The following is a 19665-nucleotide window of genomic DNA, read 5'->3' as shown; positions in this document are numbered from 1 at the left end:
CTACAAGTTTGCCTTTAAACTGCAGTCATTTACTCACATTCAAAATTTGCTGTTTGGTTACAGTAAAAGAGAACCTTCTCTGCTTTGAATCGGTGTTTTTCAGATGTTTAAAGTTCCTGGGAGGCAGGCACCCCACTCTAGTGCTCCCACTTGTTCCTGAATTGTTGGGCACCCACCCTTTCTTTGACACCCCCGAGCCAGACATGGATGACCCAGCTTGTATCCTTTTGTCTCCTCTACTTATTCCGTGGATAATGCTCTAGAGCAGTGTTTCTCAGCCTTGGCAACTTTAAGGTGTGTGGACTTCAACTCCCAGAATTCCCCAGCCAGCATGGAATATTCTCCCCCGAGAGGGGAGGCGGGCCCCCACCCTCCTGGCTTTCTGGAAAGAACTGAAGACCTGGCTCTGCCGTCTCCTGTGGGGCGAGAAGAGACGTAATAGACCCTGGGGGTGCCGTGAGGATGCTCCCTGAGCCTCATAATTTTACCATCGACCTTGGAAGATATTTATTATTTGTAGCTCTATTGCTTTATTGTATTTTAATTAATATTCCTTTACTGTAAATTGCCCAGAGTCGCTTCTAGGAAGATGGGCAATGACAGATGTGAAATATAAATAAATAAAATACAGTTGTCCCTCTATAAACAAGAGAAAATATCACATTAGCTGTGATTTAACACTTTACAGTAAGCCATTGTTCAGCCTTTACATCTAAATGTTAGTTGTACCCTCAGTAGCTGTGAAAAGACAGAAAGAGAAGGATTTTATAGGAAGACCTTTGACAGTGAAATACCTTGTAGGTAATTCCTTGGTGCTGATGTTAATACACTCTTCAGTAAACCCAAATAATTGCTTTCTGTTCATGAGCTTCATTTCTGCAGTTGCCAACCCAACTTTTTTTTCCTGCACTTATAGACTTCTGTTTAACTGCTTTGCAATCAAAGATCTGAAGTTTTTTCCCTCCTTAAGCTGTGACACAGATATTGCAGTCTTGGTTCTGATTTTCAATGCGGCCAAATCGTGCCCGACTATGCCAGCACTGTTCTCCGACCACACCTTTCGGCACTATGCCTATCTTCGGGACAGTCTCTCGCACCTTGTCCCACCCTTGAGGGTAAGTTGAGTAGTTGGGATGAACTTTTTGCATCTGTGACTGTGCTTTTATTGTGCTTCAGTCTTGAAGAATTTGCACAGGCAAGAAGGCCTCCGGTTCGAGTTGAAGGAGCAGCGTGATGTTTAGTAGTCTAGACATCCTGCTCTGAGACCTACTCTAGAGTTTGGAAAAGGTTGTACCTAGTCCACAATCTGTAAGCTGCCCTTCTTTACTTAGAGCAAGGTGGGCAAGTTGTGGGGGGGTTATGGGGCCTGTAATGTGCCTTTGTGCTTTGCCTGGGGGACCACTGGGCACACAGCCTGTGACATCAAGGCATCATCAGAGCAAGTGGGACTGAAAACGTTGACTCTGTTTTGGATGGTTTGTGAGGTTTTAAGGGACAAACTTCAGAAGCCTAAAGCATCCAGGGTGCCTTTGTCCCTCCCACAACATTGAAAAAAACAGCCAGATTGGGGCAGATTAGGTGCAACACGTGGCTTAAGCATTGCAGGATTATAATGTTTGTTTCTTCACATTAACATTTCTTCCCATGTGGAAGTTTGAGAATGTTAGCCTTACCCCTCTGGAAGGTCCTAGTAGCCACAAATGCAGTGGGCTGGGGGTCACCTGTGGCCTGCAGGTTGCCCATTAGAGCAGGGTTCCTCAACCTTGGCAACTTTAAGGCGGGTGGACTAAGTCCACCCGTCTTAAAGTTGCCAAGGTTGAGGAACCCTGCACTAGAGAGAGAAATTCTGTTGGGACAATCCTTAGCATGGATCTTTTAACTTTATGCTGCAGAGGGCAAGGAATCTGGTGCCATGGGAATGCCTTATCTTTGCCACGTGTTTCCAGTGGGAGGGACCCCGAGAGTGGAAAATGGGGTTGTAAAACACAGTCATGGACGAGAAGCCATCACTTCCAAGAGAAAAAACTCATGGCAGGGCACGCATGTTGGGAACTGCATGGCCAGCTGAATCCTCCTTTCTCACCCTTCCCCCCCCCCTTTTTTTTCTTTTCACATAGCTGCCTGGGAAAAAGCTGGCATCTTCTTCCGTGCCTGCCAGCCTCACACTTCAGGAAGACCCTTCCCAGGAATTTCTACAGCAGAGCCTTGAAAGAGTTTTCAATCTTCAGCATCTAGATCCACAGGGCACTCAGGAGCTGCTTGAATTCACCATTCGGTGCTTACTTTGCAAAATGAGAGAGGGGTGGGGTGGGAACTTCATCCAGGTTGGTGACGTCCACCAGAACTCAGCACATGCTTTTCTGTTTCATAGCCCCCAGACCCTTGTACAGGCCAGCCCTATTCAGCAGTGTGGGTTTGTGCCCTGAAGCAGCTGCAGAAATGCAAAGATCTTGGTTACAATAGTACTTTTTATACCTTTGTAAGTGTTGTCTGTGGGGCAGCCCCTGGCAGAGCGAGTCATAGAGGCAGAGGGAGTGAGGGGTAACTGACACGGGCAAAATCCTTTCCTCTCTGTACGAAGAAGAGGCCCAACCTTTCTGTAGTGGTGGCTTTTTTTTCACTCTCTGCATAATAGTCCCCAAAGTGATGTGCCCCTCCATGCACACTGCACCATTTTGAAACCATTTTGATATTAAAGTAACAAAAGATGCAGTAGAAACATTTAGATGAAAAGCTAAGGTAACGATAAGATTTCGGCTGGTGCCCCAAATTTTTCCTAAACTTGGCTCTGGTTACACCTGAACCAAGTAGGAATCTCATAGTCATGATGCTTAATAAAGCATGTCTTCCCTCTAGTGCAGTGTTTCTCAACCTTGGCCATTTTAAGATGTGTGGACTTCAACTCCCAGAATTCCCTAGCCAGAATGTTGGCTGGGGAATTCTGGGAATCGAAGTCCATACATCTTAAAATGGCTAAGGTTGAGAAACACTGTTGTGGTGGCTGCACTGGAAATTTCAGGCAAATTAGACCTCGGGATCCCCATTAGACCTAGACAAAAGGGAGAAAGTGATCTGTCTCGATGTTGGTAGCCCTGTGTGGGTCAACAGATACACCGAATGTCATTGCAAGTGCTAGAAAAAGGGAGATGGAGAACAAGGCTTGGTTATTTCATCTTTAAAGGTGCCCATGATAGACCCTGGTAGGATCCACAGGATATCCACCCCCTTTAGCATTTTTCTTTGTTACGAGGGGGCCAAATTTCTGCAAGATCTCACAAATCTTTCAAAATCTTGCAGGATTTCAGGGCATGACATCTGAAATCTCGTGGGATTTTTTATTATTCTGTGGAAGCCTCTGAGAGCTTTTTTTGAACTGTAGCGGGATAGAAATGCGTTTAATAAATAAATTAAATAAATAAATAAATAAATTACTGTTATTTTGGTGCTTGTGCCATAACACAAAATCACGCAGCAACACCTTGTGCCTGCAGAGCTCTTGGAAACTACTGTATAGCAAGCAGATCTAGATGAGGTTTGCTACAGCAAGGCCACGAGCTGGCTCTTGTTCCCTGGCCCTGCCACGTTTTGGCCCATACGGACACAGCTCTCGCTAGATCTGTGAAGCTCGGAGGCCAGACGTCTCCAGTTTGTCCCTGGGAACAAATCAGTCAAGCCTGTCTTTGAGAGTTATTTTAACTCGAACAAGCTGATTGTGTTGATTGTCTGTGGCTAACAAAGCAGAATTTTCCTGCTCTCTTCTTTGCCCCAGGGACCTTCAGAGGTTTGGAGAGCTCCAGTCTGACTTGGCCGGGATGGCCGACTTCTCTGCAGCTTACCTACGGTGCCAGCTCCTTCTCATTAAGGTATGCATTCGTACCCACTGGGCACGTAGCTGTGTGTTGTCCTGGCACTTACTGTTTGGAAATGATGTTGGGCCAGTCACTGTCTTTCAGCCCATTGTCAGGGGGTGGGTGTTGATGGTTTTCGTATTGGGGATTTTACTCTGTAAGCGGCCCGGAGTCGCTGTGTGCAAGTTGGGTGGCCATATACATTTGATAAATGAATGAATGAACAAATGAGTATAGGAGCTAGGAGTAATAGGTATGTTCACATCCTTGAAAGAGAGAGAGAAATAAAAAGGTAGGATAAAAATCTAATAATAATAATAATAAAAAAAGATCCAGCGAGAAAGTGACTCATCCAGAAGCAGTTCTAAGCCAAGTAACTAGAAAGTGACTTGGCAGAGGGGAAATCCCTTCGTTTGCACTGTGCCAATCTGTGCCTCCTTTCTGAAGTTTTGGGCTCATGGACGGCATATCAGTAGCTGGAGTTGGGAGCCTTTGCGTTAATTAGCCGCTGTCTCAGCAGCTTTTGGAACACTGGCTGATTTTGCAATTCATGCGGCTTTCAGCGCTGCTTTCTCTCTTTCCGCTCCTGCCCCCATCCCCACCAGCAAAGGCATGAACTCTAAAGCTAGAGAAACTGTAAGCAAGGGAAATGTCATTTGTCTTTGGGATATCCATGAGCGTGCCTGCTAGATCACGTTAAGTGGACAGGACTGAAATGAAAACGATATGGAACCAAAGTTAAGTTGGGCTAAAATTTGTGTTTAATCGTGTTTGCTTTCTGTTGTGTTAACATTGCATATTCACCAGCAGCTTCTGGAGGGCCCAGGCAATGCTCTACTAATTTGGGGGTGAGGGTGGAAGTTAGAGGTTTGCCAAGTCATATTACCTTCTGTGCTTAGCTGAGTGCCAAAGGATAGGACACCATTAAGAGAACTTGTGAATGTGTGAATGTTACTTCACTCCCATTGGTCCTCTACCAGCCTTTATGTTCTCATTCAAGGTGTTTAATCTTTGTTGTGCTTGTTTCTTTATATAACACTCAGGACAAATGTATTAGCAAAACCAACAACCCCCAAAGAGGCCTGTTGTATCCAGAATCACTGCAGCCTTCAACTGTCATTCCCGATCCAGTAACCTATAAGTGGGTTGAGGCTTAAGTGCTCATCCCTCCCACTGAAGTAGATGGGGATCATGGGAGTTGTAATCTGGAAGGTGCCTGGAATAAGTTTCAAGGAAAAGAATACAGCACCCTGGCCAATCAAGAAAACACGGCTGCACTCATTCATAACATTGTAAATCGGACTTAGCCTTGTGGAGTTGTAAGACTCAGACCGTGCCTGGGTCTGAATTGATCCAAGAGTCAACACTCCAGCATGCAGTCAGGTTCCCCTTGGCCTCCCCCGTCAGATCCAGAACAGGGTCAAGACTTCCCGTAGCCCAGGTTGTTCTGGGCGACAGTGCTCCCCATGTGAGATCTGTTGCAAAAACTCCTGGGTGTCATTTCATTTGCAGGCTCTTCAGGAAAAACTCTGGAATGTAGCAGCTCCTCTGTACGTGAAACAGAATGCCCTGGCCTCAGCTGCAGCCAGGCAGGTACGCTGGGGGGTGAGTGGGGGGTGGGAGGGAACCTCTGCGAGTCAGAGCAGAGAGCTGCTCTGGCTCTGTGACTTTGGCTTGGGGGCGGCAGAAAAACCAAGAACCTGGATTGTTTTAGGAGCATGGAGTCAGAGGTGGAAAGAATGGAGGAGGGATGGTGACGGAGCAGGCAAGGCTGCCCTCCCATTCGAATTCAGAGAGGAGCCCTGAGGTTTTGTCAGAATTTAACAGAAGCCTCCAACTTTCTGATCCTAAATGCAGTGGCGTTCTGTGGAATGAGAGCAACATAGCAAATTTTGGCCGGTAGCGAAATTAGGGTCCATCAGGGAGAAATAACCAAATTGGCTGAGGAATCTGGGAACTGTACTTAACTAAGTTGGCTGGGGAATCTGGGAACTGTAGTTCTAACATGCCTGGAGGGCGGGGGGTGGAGAAGGCAGTATTCTATTGACCTAGCCTGTAGGTCAGGTGTGTGCGTGCGTGTGTGTGTGTGTGTATTCACACATACATACACACAAGTACACATATACAGAGAAATATATAACACAGTTCTGCAGGGGTATAAAAAAACCACAGGGAAGTTGGCACAGAATTAAAAGGCAATATGTATGACCAATACTGGGTAAGAATGCCAGAAATATATATGAATTATAGTATTTCTGAAATTCATGCCCCTCCTTTCGATCCAATAGAGTGGTAGAAGTGGCTAATGGAGGGAAATCAAAAATTTAAACATAGTTAAAATGCATACACAGAGAAACACTTGTAAAAACAATTGGAAAGACCTAGCTGAAGAATTTTTAATGCCTTCTGGAGGTGCAGAGGGCAAGAACAAAATGCTTTTCTTAGCATAGCTTTTTCCATAGCTTGGAAGATGCACAGGAGAGTTTTCTTCTGCTTGCCCGGCAAATGGGCTGATGAGAGAGGGCCCATCTTTAAAAGAGCATTTCTGGGAGATCTTTGTGCCCAGACAGATTCAAAACGAGAGGTGGTTCCACAGATAGTCAGACTCTAAGAGGTTTAACCCTTCCAAGGGAGAAGAGGTGGGGGGGGCTACTCCAGACTAGAGAAGCCAGACTAGATTGTTTAGGAGAGAAGAAATGGAGACCCTGTACAGGTGGATAGAAGAATAAGCTTTCCTTACAGCATGTGGTGAGGCTGTGACTACCAAAAGCTGAGTCTGCTAAAAATTCTGGGAATTGGGAACCCTAATCTTCTTGAGCAGGCTAGGCGAGAAACTTGCCCTGGGGGATCTGGTGTCCTCCCCCCTCCCCCTGGCCTTAGCATTTCAACAATTTTGTGCATATTGTCTGCTTTCTAAATCCAGAGATTCCTGCACAACATCCTTTTTTAAAAACAAATTGAAGTATAAAATAGTTGGTACTTCTGCGACAGCTATATATCCTGCCCAGTAACACACCAATACATTAAGAGTTCTCCCATTAATACAATATGCATGTGAATATCACATGTATGTGAATATCATACACATGTATCCATCCACACCGTAACTCCAACAATTAAATTGCAATTTCTCAAAATTCTTCTACGGGAAGTCCAGAAAGCCCCTGTTCTACCACCCATCTTGTTGAAATCATCACATGATGCTAATAAGAGGCTCTTGATGATGGCTCTGTTATATTGTACTGTACTGTCGCTTCACCCATTTTGGGTTTGAACTAGCCAACACCATGTTTTCCAGGGGAAGCAATCTCTGGGTAGCCCCCTGGGAATCTGTCAGAATTAAAAACCAGTGGCTTCTTGTCTAGATTATGGAAGAAACGTACAAGATGGAGTTCATGTACAGCAACGTGGAGCATAGGCAGGTGGTCATCATCCACCATATGAGGCTGCAGGCAAAGGCTCTGCAGCTGATTGTGACCGTGCGGACAGCAAGAGGGTAAGGAGGCCTTCTGGGACATGGGGATGCTGGATCGGTTGAAAGACAAATTAGCGGAAGGCAGATTCAGTCGTTGGCTACAGTGGGTCCATAAAACTGGCTGTTGTGGAAAGCTTTTGACTGACTGACTATGTGCCATCACCGTGGCATCCTTGGGGTTCTCGGAACTTGGTTGTTTTCTTGCAAACGTTTCATTACCCGGCTAGGTCACATCTTCAGTGCTCAACAGCCAAGCTCAGAGAACTCCAAGGACTCCACAGTTCAACCCTGAGCTACACATACTCGCTTCTGTTGGTACGTGCCATCAAGTTGGTGTCGACTCTTAGCGACCAGATACATAAATAAATAGGGAAGCTACAGAAGTATTATGTCAGAAATGCAGGGGATGGCACTTGTCCAAGACAGTTTTCACCCCCCCAAAATTGCAGATTTGATGTAGGTTCCAAAGCAGTTTACCAAAGGCCTAGCGCTGAACTGATGGTTAAGTAAGAGTTGGAATGGGAAATCTTTAATACCCCTTGCATTCCCAAGCCAGCTTTTCTGTAGAATAATGTGTCTGACTTCCTGCTGTGGAAGTCAGTTGTAACAGGCAAACATCAAGATGTCTAGAATGGACTTTATATCTTTATTACAGGGTGGAACCACTTGGAATCTGTGAGAAATTTTTGCAGGAAGTGGACTGTTTTCAAAGGTGTGTACTCTGGTTAAGTATTCCTCCCTGGTCGAATTGTCATAAGGCTGCACTTGTCTGAATTTTCCCTCTCTTTTGTGACCACATGCATGTGTGCAAACCCCGCCCCCCCATTCTCAGAAAGGTAATAATTAGTAATTTGATCTTATTCTTGTTTTTTTCTCATATGTTCCTTTTAGTCATACATGGATTCTTTCATTCATCCATTATTTTTAGCGGAATAGCTTTCTGTTCATCTCCTTGCACTTTGACTTTATATTTTCAGGTTGTTTTAATGAAAAATAGCCTTGAGTATTATATTTATTTGCACGCATGCCCCTGCATTCTATAGACCGTCAGTGCGTTATTGGAAAATAAAAGTAGCAAAGTGCTGAAGTCTGAGACTTTTCCTGGAAACATGCCTACTGGTCCAGAAAAATAATGTTAATTTAATAGAGAGCTTTTCTTGTTAGAGACGTCACAGGGAGCAACATTTTCTGGTAATCAGTTTTGGAGTTGTTTTTGTTTTTCTTAATGACAGCCAAGTCCCTTCTAAGATAATCATTTGCTAAGAGCACTCAGGATATGCTCTAGAGCAGTGTTTCTCAACCTTGGCCACTTTAAGATGTGTGGACTTCAACTCAACAAGGTTGAGAAACATTGCTCTAGAATTAGGCTCCCAAATTGAAGACTTTTGGAATTATTATTCATGCGTACCCTTATCTGCAGGGTGAAGCGATACAGTCCAGGTACAGGTTTTTCAGTGCCTCTGGTCTTCATGAGAACTAGCTCTCGAGTTTAAGAAGGTGTTCTTTTAAAAGCACTGGCGCCATTGGTGCTAAAGCCTATTGCTGAGAAGATGGAGGAGAAAAGATCTTCTGGTGTGATGATGCAGTACTAGAACTGCCAGTCCAAGGGCAGGGCACAGGACACCTTCTGCCAGTTTATACTCTGGTGGGAGGGGGAATTGAGGAGAGAGATTTGAGGGGTGGATGGAAGAAGGGGTCTGAGAAGTTTGATGCCTAGGAAAATCCACTGTCTCCAAGTGACTGGTTTAATATCCCAGTCCCAGGTCAGCAAGGATCGATCCATGGTAATATTAAGGGAGCCACTTTACAACCCATTTCAAGTTCTTTAATGAAAGTGAATTCAATTCCTTATTGACCTGTTAAAGAAACATGGGCTCTCTTCTGTATCTTCCCCTTGTTCCACCAACTCACGTTCCATTCGATGAGATAAAAAACTAGAGGAGCAAAGCAAAGCAGGAAAGGGTTCAGCGGTGACAGCAAAACCAACAGATCTGTTCAAGAGCCCTCTGAGTTCCTGAGATTAAGCTTTCATATTGACAAATAAAAGGATAATATGAAAAGTGCACAGACAACAAAGAGGGTGCGTGACAGCTTGTAATGTTTTAAGGTGCATCAAGTGTATATTCTCTTGTCCATGAAGGATTGTCTCATATAAACAAACCAGAATCTTTCCACGTTCAGAACTCCCTCTGTATTTTGTGAAGATGTTCCCGCACTCATGTATAACCATCACATTAAAATGATTTTCCAGGTTTCTGTGGCTGCTTTGGGCTAATAGTTCTTCATAAGCTTCGTCCTAGGACATAATTGGAAGAACCAGTGTAGTCCATGGCTATACTGGGATAGTCACATCTCATGCGGAGGTGCCCAAGTTTCTCTCCTTTCTCCATTTATGCTTCTCTCATGCATCAGCCAGCTTCCAGAGCTGTACCCTTTAGTTTGTGAATCCCGACAGCCGTAAGTACATTGGCTTGACTTCTTTGTTCTCTCATCATTTCACAGATGTTTCATTTCCGAGCTCCCTCATATGCAAGGCAGCTTTGTGGATAAGCTTCTCGACCTGATGCCCAGGTTGGTCACTTCCAAGCCTTCAGAAGTGGTCAAGATCCTCCGGGTGACCTTGCGGCAGAGTAACTTCCTTTGCCTTCCGCTGCCAGAGAAGGTGAGGTACTCTGGAGCGCTGTGCTGTGCTGATGTCCTAGCTCTTTCTGCTTTGACCACTGGGGCCATGCCTTAGGCTCAAGCGTGCCACCATCCCTTGATGTGCTCCAGCACATTGCCATCTGTAATAGTTCCACTTTGCTCAGTTCGAGGTCTGCTGCAACCTACCAGTCAGAGCTCCAGCAAAACACGCAGCTAATTTAGTATTCCATCATGCCATTGGCTTCCTCTTTGCTGCCCCCGGTTCCTGTTCTCTTCCACAGATGGTTACCACCCTCCATCCACTGAACACCATTGGTCCTCGTTGGGGGTTTGGTCGGTCTCCTGCCTTTCCCCTCCCACAAAACTTGGGGGTTAAGAACAGAGCCCTGCTGGAGCAAACATCAGTCTGATCAGTTCCCTAATGCCTCTGGGAATTTTATTTCTTTGTTTATATGGCCACCTATGTCAGATTCTTGATTCTGCGCAGCTAACAGCAGTTAAAAAGCACCGTATAACACCATATAACAATAATACACACAGAATTGGCAGCTGAGGTAAAACCAAAACCAAAACAACCAGCAAACAGATCGACACAGCCATGTCGTGGGCTCTGCCTGTCAGCCCCACCAGGTAGACCAGACCAGGAAATCAATTCCACAGGAGGGCGAAGACTGCTTTTAATGAGAGTGGCCGTAATAACAGAATCTTGCAAGTCTGATTGCGCTGGACCTCCTCCCCTTCTTATTCCCACGTGAATTAGGGAGGTGTCTGTCTGAGCTGCTTATGCATACTCTTTGCTTGTTTTGGACTTGAGATACGTCTTTGCCCTTGTTCCACTAGTAATGGATCTCGCCTGTCTTAAAGTTAAAATTGCATCTTTTACAGTGATTAAAATAAACAAAACTGGGGGGGATTCAGTTTTTAAAAACATCCACATGATATTGATACTAAATTAATTCAGTCTGGTGGGAAAATGGTATGGTTCGTAACACCCTGCTGTTTCCCAGCAACACTGATTATGACTTCCATTGTTTATGCAACAGCCATTCATTGTCCTATCCTGCAAAAATCTGTTTAATCCTTTTTTAAGGCTGTCCAAGTTAGCTCTTTTTTTCTCTCTTTGGTTTAATGAAATACTGAAAGGCCAAAAAAACCTACTCCATTCTGCATTAGTGAATTCTGTAAATTAATTACAGTTGTTGTTGTTTAGTCGTTAAGTCATGTCTGACTCTTCGTGACCCCATGAACCATATTGCACCAGGCCTTCCTGTCCTTCACTGCCTCCCTGAGTTTGCTCAGTTTCATGCTCATTGCTTCAGTGATGCTATCTAACCATCTCATCCTCTGCCGTCCTCTTCTCCTTTTGCCTTCCATCTTTCCCAGTATCAGGGTCTTCTCCAAAGAAATCTCTCTTCGCATTAGGTGACCAAAGTATCTGAGCTTGAGCTTCATTATCGATCCTTCCAATGAGCAATCAGGGTTGATTTCCTTTAAGATTGACTGGTTTGACCTCCTAGCAGTCCAGGGGACTCTCAAGAGTCTTCTCCAGCACCACAGTTCAAAGGCATCAATTCTTCGGCGCTCAACCTTCTTTATGGTCCAGCTCTCACAGCCGTACATTACTACTGGAAAAACCATAGCTTTGACTATGCGGATCTTTGTCGGCAAGGTGACGTCTCTGCTTTTTAATATGCTATCTAGGCTTGCCATAGCTTTCCTCCCAAGGAGCAAGCGTCTTTTAATTTCATGGCTGCAGTCTCCGTCTGCGGTGATCTTGGAGCCCAAATAAATGAAGTCTGTTACTGCTTCCATTTCTACCCCTTCTATTTGCCAGGAATTAATGGGTCCAGATGCCATGATCTTAGTTTTTTTAATGTTGAGTTTCAATCCAGCTTTTGCACTCTCCTCTTTCACCCTCATCAAGAGGCTCTTTAGTTCTTCTTCACTTTCTGCCATTAGGGTGGTATCGTCCGCATATCTGAGGTTGTTGATGATTCTCCCTGCAATCTTAATTCTGGCTTGTGATTCTTCCAGCCTGGCATTTCTCATGATGTACTCTGCATATAGGTTAAATAAGCAGGGTGACAGTATACAGCCTCGTCGTACACCTTTCCCTATTTTGAACCAATCGGTTGTTCCATGACCGGTTCTAACTGTTGCTTCTTGGCCCGCATACAGATTTCTCAGGAGACAGGTAAGGTGGTCTGATACTCCCATCTCTTTAAGAACTTGCCACAGTTTGTTGTGATCCACACAATCAAAGGCTTTTGCATAGTCAATGAAGCAGAAGTAGATATTTTTCTGGAACTCTCGTGCTTTCTCCATGATCCAGCGAATGTTGGCGATTTGATCTCTAGTTCCTTTGCCTCTTCGAAACCCAGCTTGTACATCCGGTAGTTCTCGGTTCATGTATTGCTGAAGCCTAGCTTGTAGGATTTTGAGCATAACCTTGCTAGCATGTGAAATGAGTGCAATTGTGCGATAGTTTGAGCATTCTTTGGCGTTGCCCTTCTTTGGAATTGGAACATAAACTGACCTTTTCCAATCCCGTGGCCACTGTTGTGTTTTCCAAACTTGCTGGCATATTGAGTGCAGCACTTTAACACCATCGTCTTTTAGTATTTTAAATAACTCAGCTGGAATACTGTCATCTCCACTAGCTTTGTTGTTAGCAATGCTTCCTAAGGCCCACTTGACTTCACTCTCTAGGATGTCTGGCTCAAGGTCAGTGATCACACCAGCGTGGACATCAGGGACATTAAGATCTTTCTTGTATAGTTCTTCTGTGTATTCTTGCCACCTCTTCTTAATCTCTTCTGCTTCTGTTAGGTCCCTGCCTTTTTTGTCCTTTATCATGCCCATCTTTGGACTAAACGTTCCTTTCATATCTCCAATTTTCTTGTAGAGATCTCTAGTCTTCCCCATTCTATTGTTTTCCTCGATTTCTTTGCATTGTTCATTTAAGAAGGCCTTCTTATCTCTCCTTGCTATTCTCTGGAAATCTGCATTCAGTTGCTTATATCTTTCCCTTTCACCCTTGCTTTTCGCATTCCTTCTTTCCACAGCTATTTGTAAAGCCTCATCAGACAGCCATTTTGCTTTCTTGCATTTCTTTTTCTTTGGGATGGTTTTAGTTGCTGCGTCCTGTACAATGTTACGGACCTCCGTCCATAGTTCTTCAGGCACTCTGTCTACCAAATCTAATCCTCTAAATCTATTCATCACCTTCACTGTGTACTCACAAGGAATATGATCTAAGTCATACCTGAGTGGTCTAGTGGTTTTCCCTACGTTCTTCAATTTAATTTTGCAGTAAGAAGCTCATGGAGCTTCTCCATCTTTGGCTGCAAAGTATATAATCAGTCTGGTTTCGGTATTGACCATCTGGTGATGTCCATGTGTAGAGTCGTCTCTTGTGTTGTTGGAAAAGAGTGTTTGCTATGACTAGCTTGTTCTCTTGACAGAACTCTATTAGCCTTTGCCCTGCTTCATTTTGTACTCCAAGGCCAAATTTGCCTGTTATTCCGATTACTCCTTGACTTCCTACTTTAGTATTCCAATCCCCTATGATGAAAAGGACATCTTTTTTTGGTGCTAGTTCTAGAAGGTGTTGTAGGTCTTCATAGAAGCGGTCAACTTCAGCTTCTTCAGCATCAGTGGTTGGGGCATAGACTTGGATGACTGTGATATTGAATGGTTTGCCTTGGATATGCACTGAGATCATTCTGTCGTTTTTGAGGTTGTACCCCATTACTGCCTTTCCCACTCTCTTATTGACTATGAGTGCAACTCCATTTCTTCTAAGGGTTTCTTGCCCACAGTAGTAGATATGATGGTCACCTGAATTAAATTCACCCATTCCCGTCCATTTCAGTTCGCTGATTCCCAAGATGTCGATGTTCAATCTTGTCATCTCATGTTTGACCACATCCAGCTTGCCTTGGTTCATAGATCTTACATTCCAGGTACCTATACAATATTGTTCTTTACAGCATCGGACCTTCTTTTCGCTTCCAGATATATCCACATCCTTTCGGCTTTGGCCCAGCCGCTTCACTCTTTCTGGAGCTACTTGGAATTGCCCTCCGCTCTTCCCCAGTAGCATATTGGACACCTTCCGACCTGAGGGGCTCATCTTCCGGCGTCATATCTTTTAGCCTTTTAACATTGTCCATGGGGTTTTCTTGGCAAGGATACTGGAGTGGGTTGCCATTTCCTTCTCCAGTCCTTGCTTAATTACCACAATACCGAAAATTGTTCATTAAGTGGGGCAGTCATTAAGTGAGTCACCACATGACTGGACCTAATTTTATGACCATTTTTACAACAGTCATTAAGTGAATCACCACAATCATTAAGCGAGTCACATGGTTGTTAAGCAAATCCAACTTTCCCAATGGACTTTTTTGCTGGAATTCACTTAACAACCATGTGATTCACTTAACGACTACAGTGAATTGCTTAATGGCTGTAGTAAAAAAGGTATCAAATCACGATTACGTGACCGTCCTAGATCATTTTTTTCTCCCAGGTCCTCTCTTGCTGCAACTACAAATTGGATCAGACCAAATCCAACCCCATGTCAAGACTGAAAAACAGAATGTTAAGGAGTTGTTTTGTCCCAAGAAGCATAGGCTGACTTGCCCCATTCCTTCCCCAGATCCACCGAGCAACTGCCACCATTATTGAACCAACCGGAGAATCAGACAATCCCCTGCGCTTCACATCAGGATTAGTTGTTGCATTGGACGTGGATGCCACTCTGGAACACGTGCAAGACCCACAAAACACAGTGAAAGTTCAGGTAATGGGGATTGGGATGTGAATGTTGGCCACCATGTTTGTCAACAAGGATTCATTGTCCCACCATTTTATCTCCAATTCTTGGTGGGCCAAGTGAAGCAGGGCATGAAGCTGGTGGCCAGACAGAGGAGATGGGCAATCTTCCTGTTTTCTTCCAATATCTGGTACTGAGGAGCATCCTCTGAATGCAGGTTGTTCCCTGACTGGCACAAATGCATTAGAAGGGTAGGATATAAATGTTTATTTAAAATTAATGAAGGTTACTTGTCATAGTTCATGTAGATTTTGTTCATCTAATAATGTATTAAATATATTCAAACTAACTTGGCCTTGTTGGATGAGGCCACGGACCATCTTAGTAGAGCATTTTGTTTCTCACAGTGGCCAACTGCATGTCTATGGGGTCCTTGCAAACCGAAGATGGAGGCTTCTGTCCTCATTGTTCTCCTGTGACTGGTTTTTGGACGCATGTTGCATCCAACCTGGAAGTAACATGGAGTCTTCAAGACCAAGAATCCGTAATAGCCCTGTCCTCCATGAATTTATCCCCTGTGAAAGCCATCTAAATTAGTGGCCATCACCATCTTAAGGACCTGATCACAGATCTGCTGGAGCAGACCAAGACTCATGTTGGTCTTGCTGTTTGCTTCTCACAGCAGCCAATCTGATACTTCTGGGGTCCTCAAAATCAGGAGATGGAAGTGTGCTTCTCTCCCACGGTTTTTCTATGCAGTTGATACTTGGAGGCATAAATGCTGCCAACCCAGAGGTAACACTGAGTCTTCGAGACTAATAGCCCTCAATAGACCTGTCCTTCCTGGATTTATCCTGTCCCCTTTGAAAACCATCCAAGGTAGCGGTTCTCATCACATCCCAGGGTAATGAATTCTGCAAGTTAATGATGTGCTTTATGATGAAGGACTATTCTTTGGTCGGTGGTGATCATTGCCACATCCTATAGTCATGAATTTATACGGGGCATGCTTTTCACCTGCTCCACATTGACCTTAAAGTATAATCCTCCATACTTTCATACATTTAGATAAACTGTAGCTCTTCTCTTTGCTTGGACATCCCAAAACACTTGGCCGAGCCTGAAGCTCTTAAGAGCTACGTTTAAAAACTCTTGTATTTATGGTGTTCTGAATTCTCCCACTTTGACTGCTTTCCAGAAGCAGCTCAAAATGGAACTTTTCCAGAGAGTGTTTGGGGTGTGAGGTCATCTTGGTTAGGATTACTGATTGGTTCTTTATGTCTGGATATTTTTTAGTATTCTGTGCTTTACCTTTACTCAAATGGTGGATGTTTCCATGTATTTTTATGTATTTTATACTTTTACCTTTGTGGACCACTGAGAGTCCTTCAGGTTTGCGGCGGCATATAAATGTGATAAATAAATACCTTATCTAAAAGTGTAAACAGGATGCATATTTTACTCTGTTGGCAGAGTGACAAATTAGCCTTTGCAGAGGCAAGTAAATTTGGAAATAGGAAGAAGAAAGCATAGACCATCTCTGGTAATGTGATACTGTAGATCACAGAGCACCTTCTTGCTGCAGATTCCACAGGGAGGTATCAATTCCAGGCTAGCATGCAGAGTTTAGCAAAAGGAGGCCTTGGCACGCCACCACAACGGCTTCTCTCACCACCAGAATAAATTAAATATAGCAGAAAGGTGCACCAACTATCTGAAAATGTCAGCATTTTCATGTGGAATCTTGCAGGCTTTCATCAGGTTTTCTGGAAGGAGGATGGTATAGAAAAAAGTCTGAAAATGTTGCTGATTGGGGCTTAACGTCCACTGTTCTGAAATCTCTTCCTGTCTGCTGAACTGAGGCCTGAATGTCTGGCAGTACTTGCTCCCTTTCTCCTGAATTATAATGAGGTTTCACGTTTTTTTTTCTTTCTTTTAAGGAGAGAGTGCTCCATAAAGAGGGTGTCACAATAGCAAAGACGTCTTCTTGGTTGAACAAAAGTCAGTGGGATGTGGGACAAGCAGGAGTTGCATCATCGATGAATACAAGGTTGAGAAAAAGCACCCTTCAGGCCTCTCTTTTTTTCTAGATCCTGTATCCTGATGGTCAGTCGCAGGTGATCCATCCGAAACCGGCAGATTTTAGAAATCCTGGTCCGGGAAGGCACCGGTTAATTACTCAGGTTTACCTTTCACATACGGCCTGGACAGGTATGGAAGACTTGGCTTCAGTGCATTTTTTGCTCTGCTGTGGAAATTCTATGTAACGTAGATTTCCTTTGGGTAATTCTCGGGGTTCAAAAGAATTATGTGATTTCTCTGGTGACAGAAAGAAGGGAAGGTGGTTCCAAGGCAGCGCAGCAATGAGATGAATATTCCCAAATTAACAGGATATATTGCACATGCTAACCTTCAGGAAAGTTTCAGGCGTTAAGTGCTGGAGAAAGTTGTTAATATATTTCATACTCCACAAGTTCTTTATTAGAGACTCAGCAAGACTAAAGACATGTGGTTGTTAAAATAAGCCAATAAAAACCAAACTAAGATAATTTCGATTATTAGAATAAATGTCTTGTTTGCTGGTGAGTTTATAATTTCTTGTTCCACTAAAAAAATAGTTTGCAACCTTGAGAAACAAGCCTTACTTTAAGAGAGAGATTGTGTCACAGCAAATAATAACAAAAACTTTGGATCTGGGAATTCAGATGTGTTAAATTAAGCATTTTTGCCCCCCCTTTTTAATTTTCCTTTTTTTTTAGACCCCAAAATTTACAGGGGTCCACCAACATCCCTCTCCCAGGCCTGGAAGAATAACCAGGGTTTCATGTTAGGATGGGAGCCATCTGGATCTCTGGGGGCAGGTGCCGTGATAGAGAAAGTGTGCTTCCAAGGTCCCCTTAGATAATATTGTTTAATTGAGGTAACTGAATCACACCCACTCTGCCAGATCCTATCAGATGGGCAGAAATTATTGGAGATAGGCAGTTTTTCAAGTAACCAAACTCAATGCCATGAAGAGCCTTATAGGTAGACAAATACAGATAACCAGCACCTTGAATTGCACATGGAAACCAGCTGGTAACCAGTGCTGTTTGCACAACAGTGATGTCACATGGGCATACCAAGGCGTGCCTAACATTGCTCGTGCTGCTGTATTCTGAACCAGTTGTGGCTTCTGAGTGGTCTTCAAGGGCAGCCCCATTTAGAGCGCATTACAGTTGTCCATGACTAGGGCATGAGTGACTGAAGGATCCCATGACCCTTGTCAAAACAAAACCTCTCTCTGGCTTTTTGGTCTTTCTGAATGCAGCCACCCTTGCAAATTACACCTGTAGCTTGCTTGTGCAGATATGAAGTTGGCTGGTGCAAGGAACTGTGTGGATTTTGGAGTTCTGGCATCCTTGCTGTGTATGTTAGATGCCCTTTGAAACCTGGCAGATTTGAGACCTTTTCCTTCTCGCCTTTTTTTCTCTGTCCCAGAGCCTTGCCAAATTGAACTACGTCTGTTACTGGCATACAGTTCGGATCGAAACAAAGCCTCCGTGGGCCTCTCGCGACCCACCTGGGGAGACAGTATGGAGCTTCTCCCCCCATCCGAGGGCAGCATCGAAGGGACTCTCCTGTTCAGCAAACCAGTCAAAGTTTATATTATGCCCAAGCCTGCCAGACGGTGAAGGGTGTTGTGCAAGATAATTTTACCTTTGGGAAGAGACTTAAGGCAGTTTCAGGAGTTGAACAGGACTTCCATAAAGACGATTGAAGCGCACCTATGGTGTGAGATAGTACCTGTTGGCCTCCATTTTAAAATTCTGCTCTCTTCTCTGCTTACAGAACTATTTGAAAGGAAAGTGGTAAAAGAAGTTGTTACTCAGACTCTGCTACAGTTATTTACTGTACGGTTGGCAGCTTCCTTAAATGCAAAAAAGACCTTGGTCCATCTTGCCTAACTAAGAGTTCTACAGTTGGGCATTTCCAACATGTCTGGAGGGGTGTCTGGTTGGGAACATCTGATCTTGGTCACCCTGCTTTGGCCTTTTTAAAAACTTTTAGGATGCTGGGCAGTGTTTCTTTTAACAACTTTTTACACTTCAGTGACATGATGAAACAAAGTCATCAAGCCCGGTATCTCGGGTTGATTTGTATCTGGCATTTAGACTGAACCTGGAATGTACATTTCCCCTTATTTGGTTATATGGGGCCAGTTGAATAAAGGGGAAAAGAAGTTGTGGGTGATCTGGTGAAGAGATAGAAACTTCTTGCCTGCAAAGATGCTTTTGTATGAGCTCCTTGTTTTTTGGTTTCATGCAAAGAACTTGGTAGCCAGTAATTTAATCAAGTTTTTTCCACATTTATTAAAATAATACCATGCCTCCTCTGGTGACATTATGCTGTAAGTCATATCCCTTGACTGAACTCTGAAGTTTTGGTTAATTTGGATGGATGGATGGATGGATGGATGGATGGATGGATGGATGGAAGGAAGGAAGGAAGGAAGGAAGGAAGGAAGGAAGGAAGGAAGGAAGGAAGGAAGGAAGGAAGGAAGGAATAGGATGGAAGTTTGTTTATTTAGTACATAGGTTATACTTCTATTTGTACAGATTGGCCTCAGCTTCTGAAGGCAGAAATAAAATTTCCCCATGGCATCCTCCAGAGCAGGCTGCCACTCTTACACTGTAGCTGAAGCCTTCCTGCTGCTCAATTGCTTATGTGTATTGCGTCTCCTTAGTTGCAGCTGGACTATGATCTCATAGCTCTGATCACCGACTTAGTCTATAAAAAGGAAAGGCTTGGTTTGTTAACATTTTTCTCACTATTTCTGCTCTCCTTGCATGGCAGCCTTAAACTGAATTTGAGAAGAGGTCTTTCTTTGAAACGAGTTGTGTGACTGAGCAAGCCAAATGCATCCTGCCCAGCTTGAAATG

At 44.0% G+C, this 19665-nt stretch overlaps 1 protein-coding gene across 2 annotated transcripts in view; it reads left to right on the top strand.

Moving 5' to 3' along the window:
• Positions 1-19665, top strand: part of INTS4 (integrator complex subunit 4) — a 45422-nt gene that overhangs the window by 21079 nt on the left and 4678 nt on the right. Inside the window, exons 13-23 of one of the 2 annotated variants that reach the window (XM_088140481.1) lie at positions 104-219; positions 982-1115; positions 2118-2275; positions 3770-3863; positions 5361-5441; positions 7214-7344; positions 7979-8035; positions 9826-9985; positions 14627-14770; positions 16834-16954; positions 18224-19137. In XM_088140481.1, coding sequence (XP_087996607.1) covers positions 104-219; positions 982-1115; positions 2118-2275; positions 3770-3863; positions 5361-5441; positions 7214-7344; positions 7979-8035; positions 9826-9985; positions 14627-14770; positions 16834-16954; positions 18224-18417 — 1390 coding nt within the window. In that variant the 3' untranslated portion in view covers positions 18418-19137. Of the gene's footprint in view, positions 1-103; positions 220-981; positions 1116-2117; positions 2276-3769; positions 3864-5360; positions 5442-7213; positions 7345-7978; positions 8036-9825; positions 9986-14626; positions 14771-16833; positions 16955-18223; positions 19138-19665 lie in introns of those variants that run through there. The other variant, XM_088140482.1, reaches the window with a different exon arrangement.

This window comes from Python bivittatus, unplaced genomic scaffold, assembly GCF_059951505.1.
Source record: "Python bivittatus isolate LINGU-HERP-01145 unplaced genomic scaffold, Pbiv_v1 ctg000340_np1212, whole genome shotgun sequence".
NCBI classification, from domain to species: domain Eukaryota; kingdom Metazoa; phylum Chordata; class Lepidosauria; order Squamata; family Pythonidae; genus Python; species Python bivittatus.
The sequence above is the reverse complement of the archived record's forward strand: the minus strand, read 5'-3'. Positions and strand labels throughout refer to the sequence as shown.